At 51.0% G+C, this 15257-nt stretch overlaps 7 protein-coding genes across 7 annotated transcripts; 4 read left to right on the top strand and 3 right to left on the bottom strand.

Moving 5' to 3' along the window:
- The first annotated feature begins 160 nt into the window (after positions 1 to 160).
- J3458_003314 (uncharacterized protein) lies at positions 161 to 1287 on the top strand. Its single transcript, XM_007813459.2, has one exon. The coding sequence runs from the start codon at positions 179 to 181 to the stop codon at positions 896 to 898; it is 720 nt and encodes a 239-aa protein (XP_007811650.2). The 5' UTR covers positions 161 to 178; the 3' UTR covers positions 899 to 1287.
- A 1011-nt stretch (positions 1288 to 2298) lies between these two features.
- J3458_022446 (uncharacterized protein) lies at positions 2299 to 3127 on the bottom strand. The gene is made up of 2 exons (XM_066123028.1): positions 2548 to 3127; positions 2299 to 2490 (listed from the first exon to the last, which is right to left on the bottom strand). Exon 1 carries the CDS (start codon positions 2993 to 2995, stop codon positions 2675 to 2677), a length of 321 nt encoding a protein of 106 aa, XP_065977474.1. The 5' UTR covers positions 2996 to 3127; the 3' UTR covers positions 2299 to 2490; positions 2548 to 2674.
- A 1776-nt stretch (positions 3128 to 4903) lies between these two features.
- Positions 4904 to 5801, top strand: J3458_003313 (uncharacterized protein; the record flags this gene model as incomplete). Its single annotated transcript, XM_066117684.1, has 2 exons — positions 4904 to 4963; positions 5079 to 5801. The coding sequence occupies 2 exons, from the start codon at positions 4904 to 4906 to the stop codon at positions 5799 to 5801; spliced, it is 783 nt and encodes a 260-aa protein (XP_065977473.1).
- Positions 5802 to 6255: 454 nt separating this feature from the next.
- On the top strand, positions 6256 to 6714 carry J3458_003312 (uncharacterized protein; the record flags this gene model as incomplete). Its single annotated transcript, XM_066117683.1, has 1 exon — positions 6256 to 6714. One exon carries the CDS (start codon positions 6256 to 6258, stop codon positions 6712 to 6714), a length of 459 nt encoding a protein of 152 aa, XP_065977472.1.
- Positions 6715 to 8508: 1794 nt separating this feature from the next.
- On the top strand, positions 8509 to 8841 carry J3458_003311 (uncharacterized protein; the record flags this gene model as incomplete). Its single annotated transcript, XM_066117682.1, has 1 exon — positions 8509 to 8841. One exon carries the CDS (start codon positions 8509 to 8511, stop codon positions 8839 to 8841), a length of 333 nt encoding a protein of 110 aa, XP_065977471.1.
- Positions 8842 to 10049: 1208 nt separating this feature from the next.
- POL30 (proliferating cell nuclear antigen) lies at positions 10050 to 11820 on the bottom strand. Its single transcript, XM_007813462.2, has 4 exons — positions 11582 to 11820; positions 10995 to 11525; positions 10615 to 10904; positions 10050 to 10526 (listed from the first exon to the last, which is right to left on the bottom strand). Exons 2-4 carry the CDS (start codon positions 11521 to 11523, stop codon positions 10509 to 10511), a joined length of 837 nt encoding a protein of 278 aa, XP_007811653.1. The 5' UTR covers positions 11524 to 11525; positions 11582 to 11820; the 3' UTR covers positions 10050 to 10508.
- A 96-nt stretch (positions 11821 to 11916) lies between these two features.
- On the bottom strand, positions 11917 to 14984 carry J3458_003309 (uncharacterized protein). Its single transcript, XM_066117681.1, has 5 exons — positions 14562 to 14984; positions 14256 to 14482; positions 13695 to 14173; positions 13124 to 13575; positions 11917 to 13060 (listed from the first exon to the last, which is right to left on the bottom strand). Exons 1-5 carry the CDS (start codon positions 14926 to 14928, stop codon positions 12396 to 12398), a joined length of 2190 nt encoding a protein of 729 aa, XP_065977470.1. The 5' UTR covers positions 14929 to 14984; the 3' UTR covers positions 11917 to 12395.
- Positions 14985 to 15257: the final 273 nt, after the last annotated feature.

Genomic DNA, 15257 nt, shown 5'->3' with positions numbered 1-15257 from the left:
AAATGATGTCTGACAGTCAGCCGCCATTTTTGTTCACGCCCTCTCCAGGACATGGCCTCGGGCCTGTCGTTTTTCCTATTTGGTTCACGCTAGACTCTGTCGCTCCTAGATTCAAAAGTCGGCCCTTTCATTTTCCGACTGCCCACATTCACCCCCTCATCGTACACCGAGAAACATCATGCCTCACTATTCGGAAAAGAGTATATTCCCCATGCAAGGCGGCTGCCCATGCGGCTACGTTCGCTACCAAGTCAACCAGGCGCCGCTGCTGGTTCACTGCTGCCATTGCACCTCTTGCCAGCGTGAGCTCGGCACCGCCTTCGCCATCAACGCCATCATCGAATCGGACCAGCTCGAGCTTCTCCCGCCTGCCCAGCCTACTATCCCCGGAACCAAGGGCGCACCGGGGGGCGCATTGGCTGGTTTCAACGCGACGTTTGCACGACTGACTTTCTCTGACACCACTTGCGGACCCGTTGTCCCAAAGACTGAGAATGCCGAGCCACAGGCCACCGCCAACGCAAACGCCAACAGAGACATGGAAACCAGCACGGTCGAACTCGTTACTCTCCCGACTGAGTCAAGCGTCGGGATGACAGTCGCGCAGTGTTCCGCCTGCCACTCTGGCCTCTGGGCTCACTACGCCGATGCTGGTCCTCACACGACGTATCTTCGGGCTGGGACCCTCGATGCCGCCCACGAGATTAATCCCGATGTTCACATTTTCACGCGCTCCAAGAGGGGTTTTATTAGTCTGGCGGATGGCAAGCCTCAGTTTGAGTCGTATTACAAGGAGAGGGCTGGTTTTATCCGTGACGACTGCAAGGCCCGGTATGCTGCGTTGGAGGAGAAGACGGGTACATACATGGCGGAGTTGAGGGCCGCGTTGGGCAAGTAGCCCTGTCTTTGGGTGTTATTTGACCGTGAATCCGTACAGTCTTGTGAGACTTGTTTCTGTACTGGGGAACTCAAGTATGTAGTGTGTTTATAGTATTATGATTGCTGTAGCCTTGTGTCTCGCTTCGTCTCCACGAGATCCCTGTACAAGACGGGAATTTCAAGCACATCGCATTTAAATCGCACGACTCATGGAACAGCGCGAACCTTTATTGAATTGATGAAGCAGGGTGGCTGGATAGAGGTATCATTGCATATATATACTACACAGACCAGTGACTGGATGAGTTTGTGACAACAAACACTGTCTGGCTTCTGGTGCTGTCGTCCCCAGAATGGCAGACATGACATGCGAGTTGCATGGTTGCTTGAATATGATTTTGTTTGTCCATACTGTGACTTTTACCGTGACATATGTGACTGATTGCTCTCGACTCACGCGTTGCGATTTAGCTGGCGCCTCGCTTATGCGTCTTAAGATTTTCCTGCAGGAAGCCGGCATAGCCATCGAACACCACATTACTTTCCGTGTCAACGTCTACATTTGCACCACCGGATATGATGTCGAAGCTAGCTTGAAGGGCCAAGCATCTGGCAAGGAACATTGCGAGCTCTTCTGCCACGGGCAGCTGACCAGCCTCATGTGCGGAACACTACTCTTACTCTGTACGTGGATTTCCAATCCCACGCGATGGTTTAGCGCTGCAAGAAGACACATATCGATGTCCAGGTGCCTGTTGACAGACGGACCTCAAACGCTGGCTGGGGCCGAGTGCTTTGAGTCGGCTGGTCTGCATGGGACTGCCAGGCATTATTGTCAGTGTCGCATGGGTCGTTGTGGTCGTCATGGCGATGTGGTTGTAGCTGTGGACATTGGTCGAATTATACCTTCCTAGGCACAACGATGGACAAAAGAGAGAGAAAAAAGGCAAACTAATAGTCATCTCTCTTCTCTATCCTGTTCTCTGACAGATTTAAGGAGGAAGCGACTGAAAACAAGTGCCCTTAGTTGGCGGACTACCACCCCACACCACGACGCCTCGTTGGATTCGAAGGCGATGTTTGGTCCTGTTGAATGAGTCATCATAATAGGCATTGTGGAGGTATGGAAAATTGATGTTCATTGCTAAGAAACAGGAACCAAACGTAATTTTAGTTGTCAACTTTGTTGCGGCGTTGAATTTGGTTGAAAAGTATCAATGTTTGCCTCTTCCCAGAAGATTAATGTGCTCCTTCCCTCGACAGATGGAGATCGAAAGTATTTGGCCAGACCATGTGCCTAGCTATCGCCATCTATGATATAATAGACTGGAGTATAATAGTGTATACTAACTCAAGTTACCTACTAGGTACTAGTAGGTTTCGTAGTATTAATTAAGTTGATTAATAAAAATAGAAAGGGCTAGATGCAGGACAGTAACACTGTATTTTGGCCGTACCTAGGCCAGGGAACCGTGACTAACCACGCAATACACCATGGAACGCATCGCGATGCGAGAGCTAGCAAAAAAATAAACACCATGAGCTAGTTTATCCTCATTGCGTAGGGTTCCTAGTATTGATACCTCCCCAGGTGGGTAGGCAAGATGAATTCTGTTCAATATTAGGTGGCTTTCTGGATAAAATTCATGTGCAAGTAGCGTACTATACCTTTCAACTCCAATAGCATCGTCAAATTCCAACTTCAACAAAACCCAACCATGGGCGAAATTGATGGCTACACGAACGCCATCAAGAACCACATGGCCTTGGTCGGCGAGAGCGGCGGCGGCGATGTTTACGCAGCAGTGAAGCCTGCTCTACAAGCCACAGGGAGCTTATCGTCCATCACTGCGCGCGCGAAAGGTGCATTAGATGCCGCGGCCAGAGGCAGATACATTTTGCTAAAAGGAAAGGATGCCTTTGAGTGCCTCTGGAAATGTTCAAAACGCAAGCCCGTCATTGGGGAGGTCCAACACCTGAGAAGGGCCTTAGTCCCGAATATCGCCAGCAATTGATCCATTGACGGTTCGACAGCTCTCCCCTGGATCCTGGGAACCTCTTCTTTCACCAAAGACTGACGTTCTTCGATTTCTGGCGACGCTTTCAACAAGAGCATTTTATCCACTACAGTCTCAAGATACTAGTCCATTAAGGTGATTTGTCGGCAGAAGTCTCAGGACGCTACCAATACCGTGATTGGCAATGTAAAAGAGCCTCTTGGGCCTATGGCCATTGAAGCTAGTTGTCAATGCTCTTGCTGATGACCTTGCACAAAAATCGCAGCTCGAGGACCTACCGAGGCCAACATTGCGCAGACTGCAGGAGGCAATTCGGGCAGTCCCACACCAGGAGAAAATCAAAGAGTTACTCCATCACGGATGAAGGCGAGTGGTCGCCGTCGTCGAGGCCATCAGGGACTACGGAGCCACGGTCGAGCAATTCCAGGTCAGGTCGGAAACGTTGTCCAGAGCCCATCCGCCGGCAATGAAGGAAAACAAGGAGCTACCCCGGGACATACGACGCCGATTAGGCTACATTGTGGCCTGCAAGCAAGTCCAGATGACCACTCTGCATGACCGGCTAACAGGTCCGCATGAGCTGTTGATCGTGATAATAGAGGAGCCTGCCGGCGCAGCCGCCAGAATAATATGTCGAAGGGAAGACTCGAATCGAGCAGCTTGAACAGACGCTCTTGGTGAGATGCTCCAGCGAATGCGAGAGGCGATTTGCCGTCAAATATAAAGGAAGGGTGACAATGACTTGACGCCCTGAGGGCAGCTGAATGGGCTTGACTTACGACGAGCCTGGCAGAGAAGAAAGGGGAGATTGGTGCGCTCAACGCGAGCGCCGGCCAAGCAATTGGTGCTGCTCGAACGACAGATCCGCCGGCGATGAACTCGATGCCCTGTTCCTGCAAGTGATGTGGCTCGACAATATAAAGTTCGCAATAGCAACTCTGCCATTGCGACTGGCATCTAGCTAGCCATGCCGGAAGCTCGATGTCGGCTTGCTTTTGGGCGATTGGGTGCCTCATTTCCGCCGTGATGTCTGGGCCAGTAAAATGCTTGCCTTCCAGAACCACGACACACTAAGCAGACGGTTCTATATTCGAGATTCGTCAAGTTGCGCGCACTCACGCAGCAGTCGCAATGGGGAGCCATCGTTAGCCGCCGACTATACCCTCACAACGACTGCCTTCTTGTCCAGGTGTTTGAGATGGATGACGGCCGGGGGCTGTTGGGCTTTATTTAACCAGTGTTGATGAGACTAGTTGGACTGAAAGCTATTGTGGCTTGGGTAGCGTATGTGGACCGGTACGGAGTATATTTAGTGTATACATCACTGGACAAAAGTCTCGATAATGACCCATTTTTACACCAAAACTTATACTTTTTAAGTATAAATAAATTAAGATTTTTATATGTAAGTAAATTAATAAAAATCTAAACTTAATAAATAATTAATTAAAAATTACTATTATTATTTTTTAATTAATTTTCTTATTTTTTTAAGCATAGATTTTTAAGCTTAAAAAACGGAAAAATTAAAGATTTCAATTATAGTAGGTTATAGTGGATGTTATAGGGGATTAAGAGAACTAAAAAAATCTACTTGTATATTTAACCTTTAATTATAAGAGAAGTACTTTATTTATAATTATAAAAATTATATATTATGATAATTATTATAAGAATTTAATATAATTTTAGTTTTTATAAATTTTTATTAAAACGTTAAGTAATAATTCATTAATAAAAGTAGTAAGTTTAGGTGTAAAATCGCTAATTATCGTGACTTTTGTCTACCCACTGTACTTAGCGATAGGGTCAACCCGTCGTGCCATGCAGTGTACCGGACCCCTCCAAACAGCATCTCTTCATCTGCACCTGGAATGAATGCACCTCCCATTTCTCTCATGCCTCTCCACAAACAGGATCATCGACATTGGGGGTCGCAGTTATTTCGATTTGCACAGAGACGAAATCAAAAAAGGGCCAACCGAGCTCCGTTGGACGCCGCCACTATGCCCAACACTGGAAGGCCCAGCCAGGATTGTCACCTGTGTCGTCAAAGACGTGTCAAGGTAGGTTGGTGGCTGGTGACATCAGCCCTGCTTGACGCAGACCGCCTCAAACGCAGCACGATCCATCAAAACCACGCTGACAGCCTACAATACAGCCGCTGACCCTCTCTCACAGTGCGATCTTGGACGACCCGGCTGCCAGCGGTGTGTCAAGTACGGCGTGGAATGTCCGGGATACAGAGATCAACACGACCTGGTCTTTCGCAATGCCAACCCATCAACTGTCAAGAAGCGCAGGAAACGAGCGGCGGCCAAGGAAGAAGATCAAGATGATTCCAAAAGCCCATCGTCGGCCGGCACCAGATCGAGCACGCCGGCTTCCTTTGTTAGCAGCGGGGGAGCCACGTTTATCTTCGATTCAAAAACAGAACCGCTTCCATTGCCGGGCGATGCTGTCTCGACAGCACTGACGACAATTTCGCGGCCCTTGACAGAGCATTGGACAAATCATTCCGTGCCAATCATTCTCAACGTATACTCGACGCTCGACTTCCTCCACAACATTTACCGAATCAATCCTCGGAACGGGCCATTGGTCTGGGCGGCCCATCTCTTCACCCTAACCTATGTGACAAACATTCGGTACCCAGTTTCGATATACAGGGAGTCAGAAGTGGAAAACCAACGCGAGCTGGGCACGTACCTGGGAAGAACTCTGAGCGCGGTCAACACAGCGCTCAAGGAACCTGACGGCGCATTTCGAGACGACGTGCTTGCGACAGTTTGGATCCTAGCAAACTATGAGGTTGGTGGGCAAAGACTATTGACAATGGAGGACATTGTGCTGACTACAGTCGCAGCTGCTGGTCGGCTCACTGGGCCGCATGGAGCTACTTAGCCCCTGGCATCTACACACGAGAGGGCTTTACAGTATACTCAAGACAAGGGGTACCGCACATCTTTTGACGGCGCAGGGGAGGACTGCGTTTTGGCCGTGTTATAACATGGTGGTAAGTCTGGCCATGTTGTCCTGACTGGATTGGAATCTCACAAGGCACAGCAAATCCAAGCCCTAGTCAGCAACACGGAATGCCCGCCAGAGTCAGACGAATGGCTGGGCATCATAAGAAACAACCTTTACGACGGCGAAGGCTTTACATTGCACGTATCAGTCTTCATCACGCAATGCACGCACGTCCAAGCCACCATTCCTCAATTTGCTTCATCGTCGCGATTTCGCGGTTGCAGAAGAGCAGTACGAGTCACTTGTAGCACAGTTGGCGGAGGCCGAAAAGCACGTCAACAATTACGTCAAGACGGCGACCGACTGTACCCACGACTTGGACGTCTATATGCGCAATCTTTACTACTCAGCTATCATCAAGGGCTATAGCTATGTCCTGATGTTGGCCAACTTCCTTACACACTACACGCCTTGCAGGATAACACTGCACCAGCTTCGAGCACAGCGCACTCACTGCCTTCAAATGGTTCGAGCGGCTGGGCAATTTATAGTCGACAGCGTGCCATATGCACTAGGCCCTCTAGCTGCTGGCAAGGACAAGTCGCCAAAGGTGTTATTTGACGCCCTGAAGATGGTTTGGCCACTCACAGCTGTTTATATTGTCGGGGCCACTCTTCCAGAACAAAAGAGCCAGGCTGAAGCTGCACTACTTTTCATTGGAAGAGAAGTTGGAGTCAGACAGGCGCTCAATACGTACCCGGGGAAGCTATCGCTGCCGCTTGAGGCCCGCCAGCCGCTTGGATTGGCTCCCGAGGACGATCCTACACCGCCCTTTACAGACAGATAGCCCGGGACATGGTCTGGCCAGGAGGAAGCGGCGATGCATAATTTCGTGTATGGTGTTTCCAATGTCCTGTTCCACATGGGAAATCGGAATGGGTAGCCCGGGTGTCTCTCTTGCGGTATGTGTGTTCCAGCAAGAAACACTTCACAACTTACGACACAGCCTCACGGCCTTGGTAGCTAGAATGAACATTGTCCATCTACGGCGTTGGCGAGGCATGACGATTTACAATACCAGCTTGCTTTCTTAGATACAGCTATGGTTGTAATTTAGAAGCAGGAGGAAGGAAGGGTCTTGGGAGAGCCACGGCTTGAGAGTATTTCTCGTTTAAATAACGGACGCTGCCGCATTTGATGCAGGACAGGGTCAGGCTGTTGAACTTGGATATGCCACGCATGCGCAAGGAACCGGCAGAGGAATACGGGACTACATCTAGTATTCTTGCGGACCCAACCCATCGTGTCTTGCCTACGATACATGCTTGTCGATTCCATGGAACTCTTTGAGTGTAGGTTCTATGACTTGTCTAAAATCAGTGGGCAGTTACATAGATACTAACGGAAGAAGCGAAGCGTCATTAGAGTCTTGTCTCAATCGCGCTCTCAAAGCCGGAAACTCATTCCACTTTGTCAAGCAAGAGCACCCATTTCACGTCGGTCTGTCTCGCGTCAAACCCATAGGCTTAGCGCCGCGAATCAAGTCGGGGCACGGGCCAAACTCCGCAAGAAACATCTCTCAACTGACATGGCCGGCTTGTTCAACCTCGAGTTAAGGAGCAGGTCTGGCTTGTTGGAGGACTCGGCAGGCTGGATCCGACTACTTCTTACCCATCTGGTGCTTATCATCACCACAAGTCGTGGCAACGCCGATTTTCCGTTAGGGTCCTGCCAAGCGTGGAGACTACTCCATACCGGACTGATTTCAGGATATGGATTTTCAAATGGTAGACTTCAGTTTGCCATTGGGGAGTGGAGGACCCAAGGACTTGAACTAACAAAGGTGGCTGCGACAGGAGTCCCATTCAGCGGAATACGCAGTAGCTAAAAGATACTGTTTTGCCGCTGTACCGGCCAAGGCGGTCAAATGGACATGTCGGACTGATCCCATTCAGTCATTCAGTAATAATGCCGTGCTCTCTACGCCATTTCAACATGGGATTTACATCACACAGCGACATGGTTGTTATGTCGACGTTGCGGCGCTTACTGCATCACGTTGAAGAAAGCAAAAAGACGGTTGTGGAGATGTCGAAAGATGGACACCAGGCTCAAGCAATGGGTGGTCTATGGGAAGGACAAGGGCCGATTGGCGACAAGACAACATGGACCAGTGCCGCCACCCCCACCAGGATTTATTAATAGTCTTGCTTGCGCCGACAGGCGTCTTGGTGGAAGGCCCAAGGCGACGCTGCGAACACGAGGTTTCCCGACACCTTGCCCCATTTCTTCCCAGGCGAGGATTTAGAATTTTTCTGCTAGTCGAGACTTTGTCCATCGCATATTACTCGACAATGGCCTCGTGGGCGTTCTGCGCACAAGCACGTGGAGGACCCTTCGCGCGCCAAGCCTCACAAAAACCCGCGTCTCGTATCCTGCCTTTGAAACATATGGTGGGCTTTCCCCCCCGGCTAGGGTCCCTGGTCCTCGCTCGAGTGAAGTCATATTGTGCCTATCCAGCGAGACACAACTGACAGTCGCACACAAATGTCATCGAATCGACAAACCGATCTAATAGCTGGCCGATGCCGCATAGCAATTGACCGTTGCAATCGGCCCAACTGCAAGAGCACTTTCCAAGATGGGTAGCGATTCGCGAACCCTGGCGAGTGGGTACATTTCCATGCCTCCTGTTCCTTCTAGTTGGGAAATCGAAAATGATCTACGGAGTACTAGTCCAGATTACTCGGTACAATTTCTAACAAGTGGACCGGACGGTACCAGTGCCAGTGACGAACAAGTGCTGAGGATTTTCGCCAATCTTCCGTCTGGGATGCTAACCAGACCCGCCATTGTTCTTGGTTTCTTGGCCCATTGCGCCGTTCCATTTACTAGTCCCTCAATGAGGCACCTGGAGCGGGCATCTGACGGCATTAGTGGCCGAGGAACAAAAACCCAGGCCCAGGGTGGATGATGGCACTTACACGCAAAGGGATGGGAGGCCCCGAGCCGAAATGGGTATTTATATGTGACACTACCGGTTTTCTTCATGGGCGTGTTACACTCTCTGTTGATACTTGGTATCGTCATATGCGTGCGCTTTCTGTCTCATCTTCTCTGGGGCTTTCCTTTTCACGAATCTTACTTTTCAACAATATTCTTTTTCGCACTCGTTGGATCCTTGGTTTGTAGTGACTCTCCTCGGGCGCCGTTTTTGCGACATCTTCTCTTGCCATCATCTTTTATTACGGGCACGACTGTCTGTCCAGCTTTGCTAGAACGGACTCAGTCTCTCTTGACTTTACAAAATCTTTGCAAAAGGATAGTAATTTCTGTCCATACAACGTCTCAGCATCAATGGCTTCCTTCGCCTCTTCGGCCGCCACTGGCACCCATCTCCAAGTTCCCGCCGCCGCCTCTTCAGTCCCCGTGCGACCCAAGTTCAACTCTCGCCTCACTTCGGATCGTCTTCGTGAAGGTGCCGGGCTCTACCTACCGCCTCTTTTCCAAGCACCCAGCACCAACATTCGCAAGGGACGTATCTCTGTCTTCAAAGAGACGGGCCTCGATGACTTCGCTGTTTCTCAAGTTCCTGTTGGTGACAAATTCTTGGGTGTTGGCACTGCGGTTCGGGATCGCTCGTAACACTCGGGCGACGCGGTTTTCAGTTCTTTCAGCCCAGATGGTGTCACAGCGCCGCACCATCGATGTTCCGCACTGAGGAAAATGAATGCGGGGTGACTGGCCATTCACGTAGCTGCAGGGCGGCTTGCGAACTGGACTTTATGCTCGTTTCATCAAGAGTCTTTTTCATTTGCTGTTTACGAGTATATCTGAACCAAAATACGGTCTTTATTCGCGCTACTTTCAGGCATTTACAACGTTATGCAGTGTTTGCTGCACACCATACACTACTACTTGCTTAATATTTAATATCATGATGGAAGGAAGATGCGATTGCGATGGAATGAAATAGTTGAAATTGGGAGGGCAGTGGGCCGAGTACATACATATACCCTGTTTGCGGAGCAAACATTATTCGCTACGGCATTTGTATTTTAGACGTCACAAAGGAATTAACAGCACATCATCAGACTTGTCCAGTTGTCGAACCGCGTACCTTGGCATGTCCTATTGGCTCTTCATGGCATCTGTTTCGGCATGGTGAACGGACGCATCCAGCAAAAAGAAGCTGAGAGTGGCTCGGCGAATTTGCATTGTTTACGCCTCGCGAGATGAGCGGAATGGACGAACCAGCTGACACTTTCCACACCAAAACTACCTGGGAAGCGAAGGTCAATGCCATCTACTACATGCAGCAAAGGCGAGCAAGCTAGTCAGTTCTCAATAGCTTCATAGCCATCACTCTGTCCAACCACTCAGACAGCACAGTGTGAAATAGTAATAACCAAAGCAAACTTGATTCATTATCATACAAAGCACACATCTTGTTGTAAAGCAAGGTTCAAAGATTATCATCCATCCACCTGCCGCAGTCCATCAACTGGACCATCACATTTCTCGTCCGTAGACGCCAGTTTACAAGTAGTACGATTTCGCTCTTGTGATTTTGCTCCTTCACGCCTCCCCCGGCGGCGGGACACTGGGTCGCCTTGTAATTTTTTTTTTCCCTCTAGTATTCTACTCGTCATCGCCAATCTGTGAAATGCCCACAGTCAGCACCATTCTCTCTCTCTCTCTCTCTCTCAAACAAGGGGAAAAAAGGCGCTTTTGAAGCACGACATACCTTGGGCGCCAGGTAGAAGCGCAGATAACTGGTACCAGCCACATTGTACTCGACCAACAGGGGAACCTCGCTCGACAGGCAAATCTTGACCCCGGTCGACAGCGGGGCGGCCTTGCAAAAGTTGACGAGGTACTTGAGAGAAAAGGTCAGGGACACGGGCTCGACGAGCTGAATATTGATATTCAGCTCGGGCTTCTCGAGGTTGGTGGTGCTACGGAGGGTGACGGAACCGTTGCCAATGTCGCCGTTGCAGGAGAATTTGACGCCGTCCTTGTTGGCCTCGATGCTGACTGCACACACGCGCGCGCGCGCATTGTTAGCAAGACATGTTCTCTCATATTTTGTTGCGTGGGGGGAACGTGGGCGGAGGCAACACTTACCAGACTCGGACATGGCAGCGAGGTCGGTACAGATTCGTCGAAACTCGGCGGCGGGCATCTCAATGGTGGCAGCGTACTCAGTCTGCGGAATGCCCAGATGCTCCTGGTCAATATCCATGAGCTTGAGGTCATACTCGCTGATTCTGTCGGATTCGCGGTTCTCAAACATCAAGTTCAGGACGTCGGGGGCATCCTCGGCCTTGAGGGTGAGTATGTCCTCGTTCTGGGCAGCGCGCAATACTTTGGTCAGGGACGTCAGGTTCACGCCAAGGGCAATGTTTCGATCGCATCGGTAGGGCGAGAAGGCCTCGGCCTTGAGCATCATGGAGACGAGAGCCACATGAGAGTTGTCCATGGCCTGCAGGGCGATGCCCGAGTCATTGCAGTCAAAGTTGCAGTCCTGGACGAGGTCCTTGATGGCGTCGACGACCTGGTAAGACATTAGCGAGAGGGAGGGCGACGCAGCAGAGCGTGAATCAGAATGTACCCTTTTCAGGACATTAGCCTGCTCGAGTCGTGCTTCCAACATCTCTGCCAGACCATTAGTAACGATGCTAGTCCCGTCGAAATCGCCTAATAGAACGTACTGTCTTGATCTGTGCGAAGAGCGGGGGAAGGGGGGGGTTCGGGGCGGTGAAGGCGTGAGGTGTACCGCCAAGTCAATATTCAAACGAGGGCGAAAGAAATTGGAGCGGAAATTCGTGAGAAACCCTGATTGCGATATCACAGAAATGGGTTACGGAGAATGGGTCACAAGGTCAAGTGTGGGAGAGAGGAGGAAGCAAAAGCGTGCAGGACGTGGCAAGCGGGCACTCGAAAATCACTTAACACGCGAGGGAAGCTGTGGGTAAATCGAGACGCGTCGTGGCGGGGCTCCTACGTCGAATCGAGTTCGCACTCGGTTGTGACGCCAACATTACGCGGGGCATTTTGCCTAGACGTGTTAGCTCTTGGACCCGAAGCAGCATCAACGACTAGTCCTTGTTTGGCCTCGTCTGGCTTAATCTTCTAAAGTACATATAAATAAAATCTGCCGGTATACCATGTAGTAGACAAAGTAGATGCAGCCCATCAATATGGCTGGCGACAGCCGCAGGTTTTACACAGTCAAACCGCAGCAAATACTAACTCTTTTTCGTGAAGCAGAATATTTCATCGGCATTACAGGGAGAAAAAAGCACAAAATAAATAAATAAATAAATGAAACCCGATTGCAAAGAACGTATCAACCAGCCTGACACCTATTCTGAACCGTCATCCCATGAAACCCTGACATTGCCAACTTGCGCCTAGATTATGCATGTGCACCGTTTTCCCCATACGATGCAAAATGAAAGATAGAAAGAGAGAGAGAGAGACGAAAGAAGCCCCAGTCGCCCATTTACAGCCGCTCAATGCTGTTCACATGGAGACAACTCGGTTTGATGGGAGGGCGCTGGCACGCGTCTTGGGCCGCAAGTTGATAACCGTCTCCAGCTCGCGGAGCATGCCCCTGGTGGCATCCATCTGTTTTCGAGCCTGTGCCTTTTGGTCGCGCTCCTCCTTCATCTTGACAATTCGTTCTTCTCTGGTGAGTGAGCTCTTTGGTCGCGGGTGTGCCACAGCCTCGAAAACCTCGGGCGTCTCTGGCTCATTCGGCTCATTCTCGTCTGAAGCGGGCGGTGATTCGCCCGTCAGCGCCTTGAGGGCATCTTCTGCGGTGCCTTCACCAACCGTCGTCAGGCCGCTGAGGGAGCTCCTGGGAGACAAGAGCGTGCTCATAGATGACAGTCTCTTTTCGTTTCTATCGATTCCCAGAGCCAGAGCAGCCCTGCCCTCCTCCCACGCAGACATGAGTTCCTTGAGGTCTGCCCCAATAGATTCGTATTGTGACATCAAGTCTGGCGCTAGTTCCGAAATGTCGTTGGAGTCGTCTAGCGCGCGATCGGATTCTTCTCTCAGCAGGTGCAGCTTGGCCTGCAAGCCTCGGATGCCCGTGGACAACGAGTTCAATTTGCGCAACTGGGAGCGCCAGCGTTCCCTGCCCGGTGTTAAGGGACCCTTGGGAGTAGGAGGAACAGGGAATGCTAGACAGATCAGTAAACACCTTTCTTTTTGAGTAAGAGACTGATGGGTCGCATAGTACTTACATTCAGCTTCGCTCAAGATGCCCTGAAGCTTTTGGAACGCAGCCCGTGTGGATTCGTTGAGGCTCCGAAGCACTTCGACCGCCGTTGTCCACCGGAGCAGGTCGGATCCCTCGCCGTTGGCATCCAGGGCCAACAAGGCACACAGAAGCATTTTGCGCGTGATGTGAAACCGTGCAGCTAGAATCTTCAGTGTCCGGAGTGACTCGGCGTCCTCAAACTCGCCCTCGCTGAATCCTTGCAGAGCATCAGACATGTCCAAGTCGTTGATGTCGTACATGTCATGGTACTTTTCCAGCTCTGTTTGCTCGGAAAAGCCCTGGATCAGATTTGCCATTTGCTTGTAGGCATCTAAGACATCTACGAATGAGTTCTTTAGTGCCCTTCGCAGGCGGACGCATTTTCGGGCCTGGTTGCGATCCTCTAGCCTGGTAATTGGAGGCAATGGGGCGCTGCTATCAAAATAGTCAGCACCATGTGATGAAGACCCGGCAAGAAAGGGGGGGAGTGAGTGTGAGAGAGCGAGTGAAAGATGGAGAAAGAGGATAGCAAGTATGAACTGGCGGCTTCGTACATTCGATAACCACGAGAAACAAGCTCTACTTCCTGCACAAGCGACAATGTAGCTTCCGAGGCGCTATCGAAATCGCTGGAATTGGAAACAAAGGCGGCAATCTCGGCCAAGGATTGATTCCGTCTGTAGCGAAGCCACTGTCGTCGCATGTATACCTGACCAAGAAAGGCTGCGGCCGCGCACAAAACCAGGAGAAATGTCAGCTGTTTTCGCGTGACATATGAGGGCGCGTTTCCAAGAACCCAGCTTAGAACAACAGCAATAGCGAGGGCGCCGAGAATAGAAGCAAGAATCCCCTCGGTCGACAAAAGAGACTGGTCGTGTTTATCGTCGCTGTTCGCTCCTGACACGCTAGGGGCAGCAGGTCGATAACCCAGGATCGAGGTCCCGGTTAGCAAATGCGACGCGATGATGGTGTAGCGAAACTGCTCGAGAAATTTGGAATTGTCGGCACGATCGATGCTCGCCACAACGGCAGCCTGTGGAAGGAAATCGTGTCAGTTGGAAAGGCGCAAATTTCGCGATATACCCTCTGCACTAGCGAGAGGCGTTTGACCGTACCGAGCAGTTCCTCCTAATTGATTGCAGCCTTGATGCCCCGAGGGCTCCGGGCACATCCGTCTGCAAGAGAGCTGGGGCCTCGCCTCGGAATCTCGATTTCACCATTGGTCGACCTGTAGGGGCAAACGGCGATGGACTTGGCGGCGTCGACGAGTCAAACTCTGGCGAGGAAGGCCGTGGTGAGGCGTTGACAGCGGCCCAGTCGGCCTCGGAGTCATCGGCTCCATCTGCAATCCCGCATACGGGCGTTAGAACGAGGCTGTCTTGGATTGGGCGAGATTGGACGAAATTGGACGGCGGGCTTACCTTTGAGGTAGTCGGCTAGAGGCGACTCTTCATACACGATGGGTTCCATGTAGCGACTCCTGTGGTGCGGAGTAGGAGAAGGACGGAATGACGTCGCAGAAGCGGTGACATGCACGGCATTGGAAGCACGAGGAATGCGCCCCAAGCCAGGTGAGGAAGTGCCTATTGCCGGAAGGAACCGTGGACAAGGAAAATGCGAATCGAAAAATAAAAAATAAAAAAAATAATAATAAAAGGAAAAGCAACGAGAGTAATCGGGAAAGGGTTGTCGAAGGGTTGTCGAATTGCTTGCTCTACAATACAGCGTGTCCCAATGACAAGCTGAGCAGCGCCAGTCGACAAAATCATTCAGGGGACGCTGGCTCATATCGATGATCGCAGGCAGGGACGGGGGTGCCTCCTTCCCAGGCGGGCGGCGGTGTTTGTGGCTATGCCCGGAACGGCAGCGCCGTGCTCTGAAACCAGACATTGAAAGCTCCGGGCACTGACGGTCAACTGGTGTCTGGTGGAGGTCTGTGTGACCCGTCTGCAGCTGCAGTGCAGACACATGCATGCTGAAGCTGGTGTGTTTCGCCAGCGGCCTGACAGGGATCATTCACTAAACTACGGGGACCCATCACCTGTTGACCACCAGTGGAACTGCAAGACTAAAATCCCTGGTCAATTTTGACTTGACGCATGTGCCAATTTCGCCCA

Source organism: Metarhizium acridum, assembly GCF_019434415.1.
Source record: "Metarhizium acridum strain ARSEF 324 chromosome Unknown scaffold_13, whole genome shotgun sequence".
In the NCBI taxonomy this organism is placed as follows: domain Eukaryota; kingdom Fungi; phylum Ascomycota; class Sordariomycetes; order Hypocreales; family Clavicipitaceae; genus Metarhizium; species Metarhizium acridum.
The sequence above is the reverse complement of the archived record's forward strand: the minus strand, read 5'-3'. Positions and strand labels throughout refer to the sequence as shown.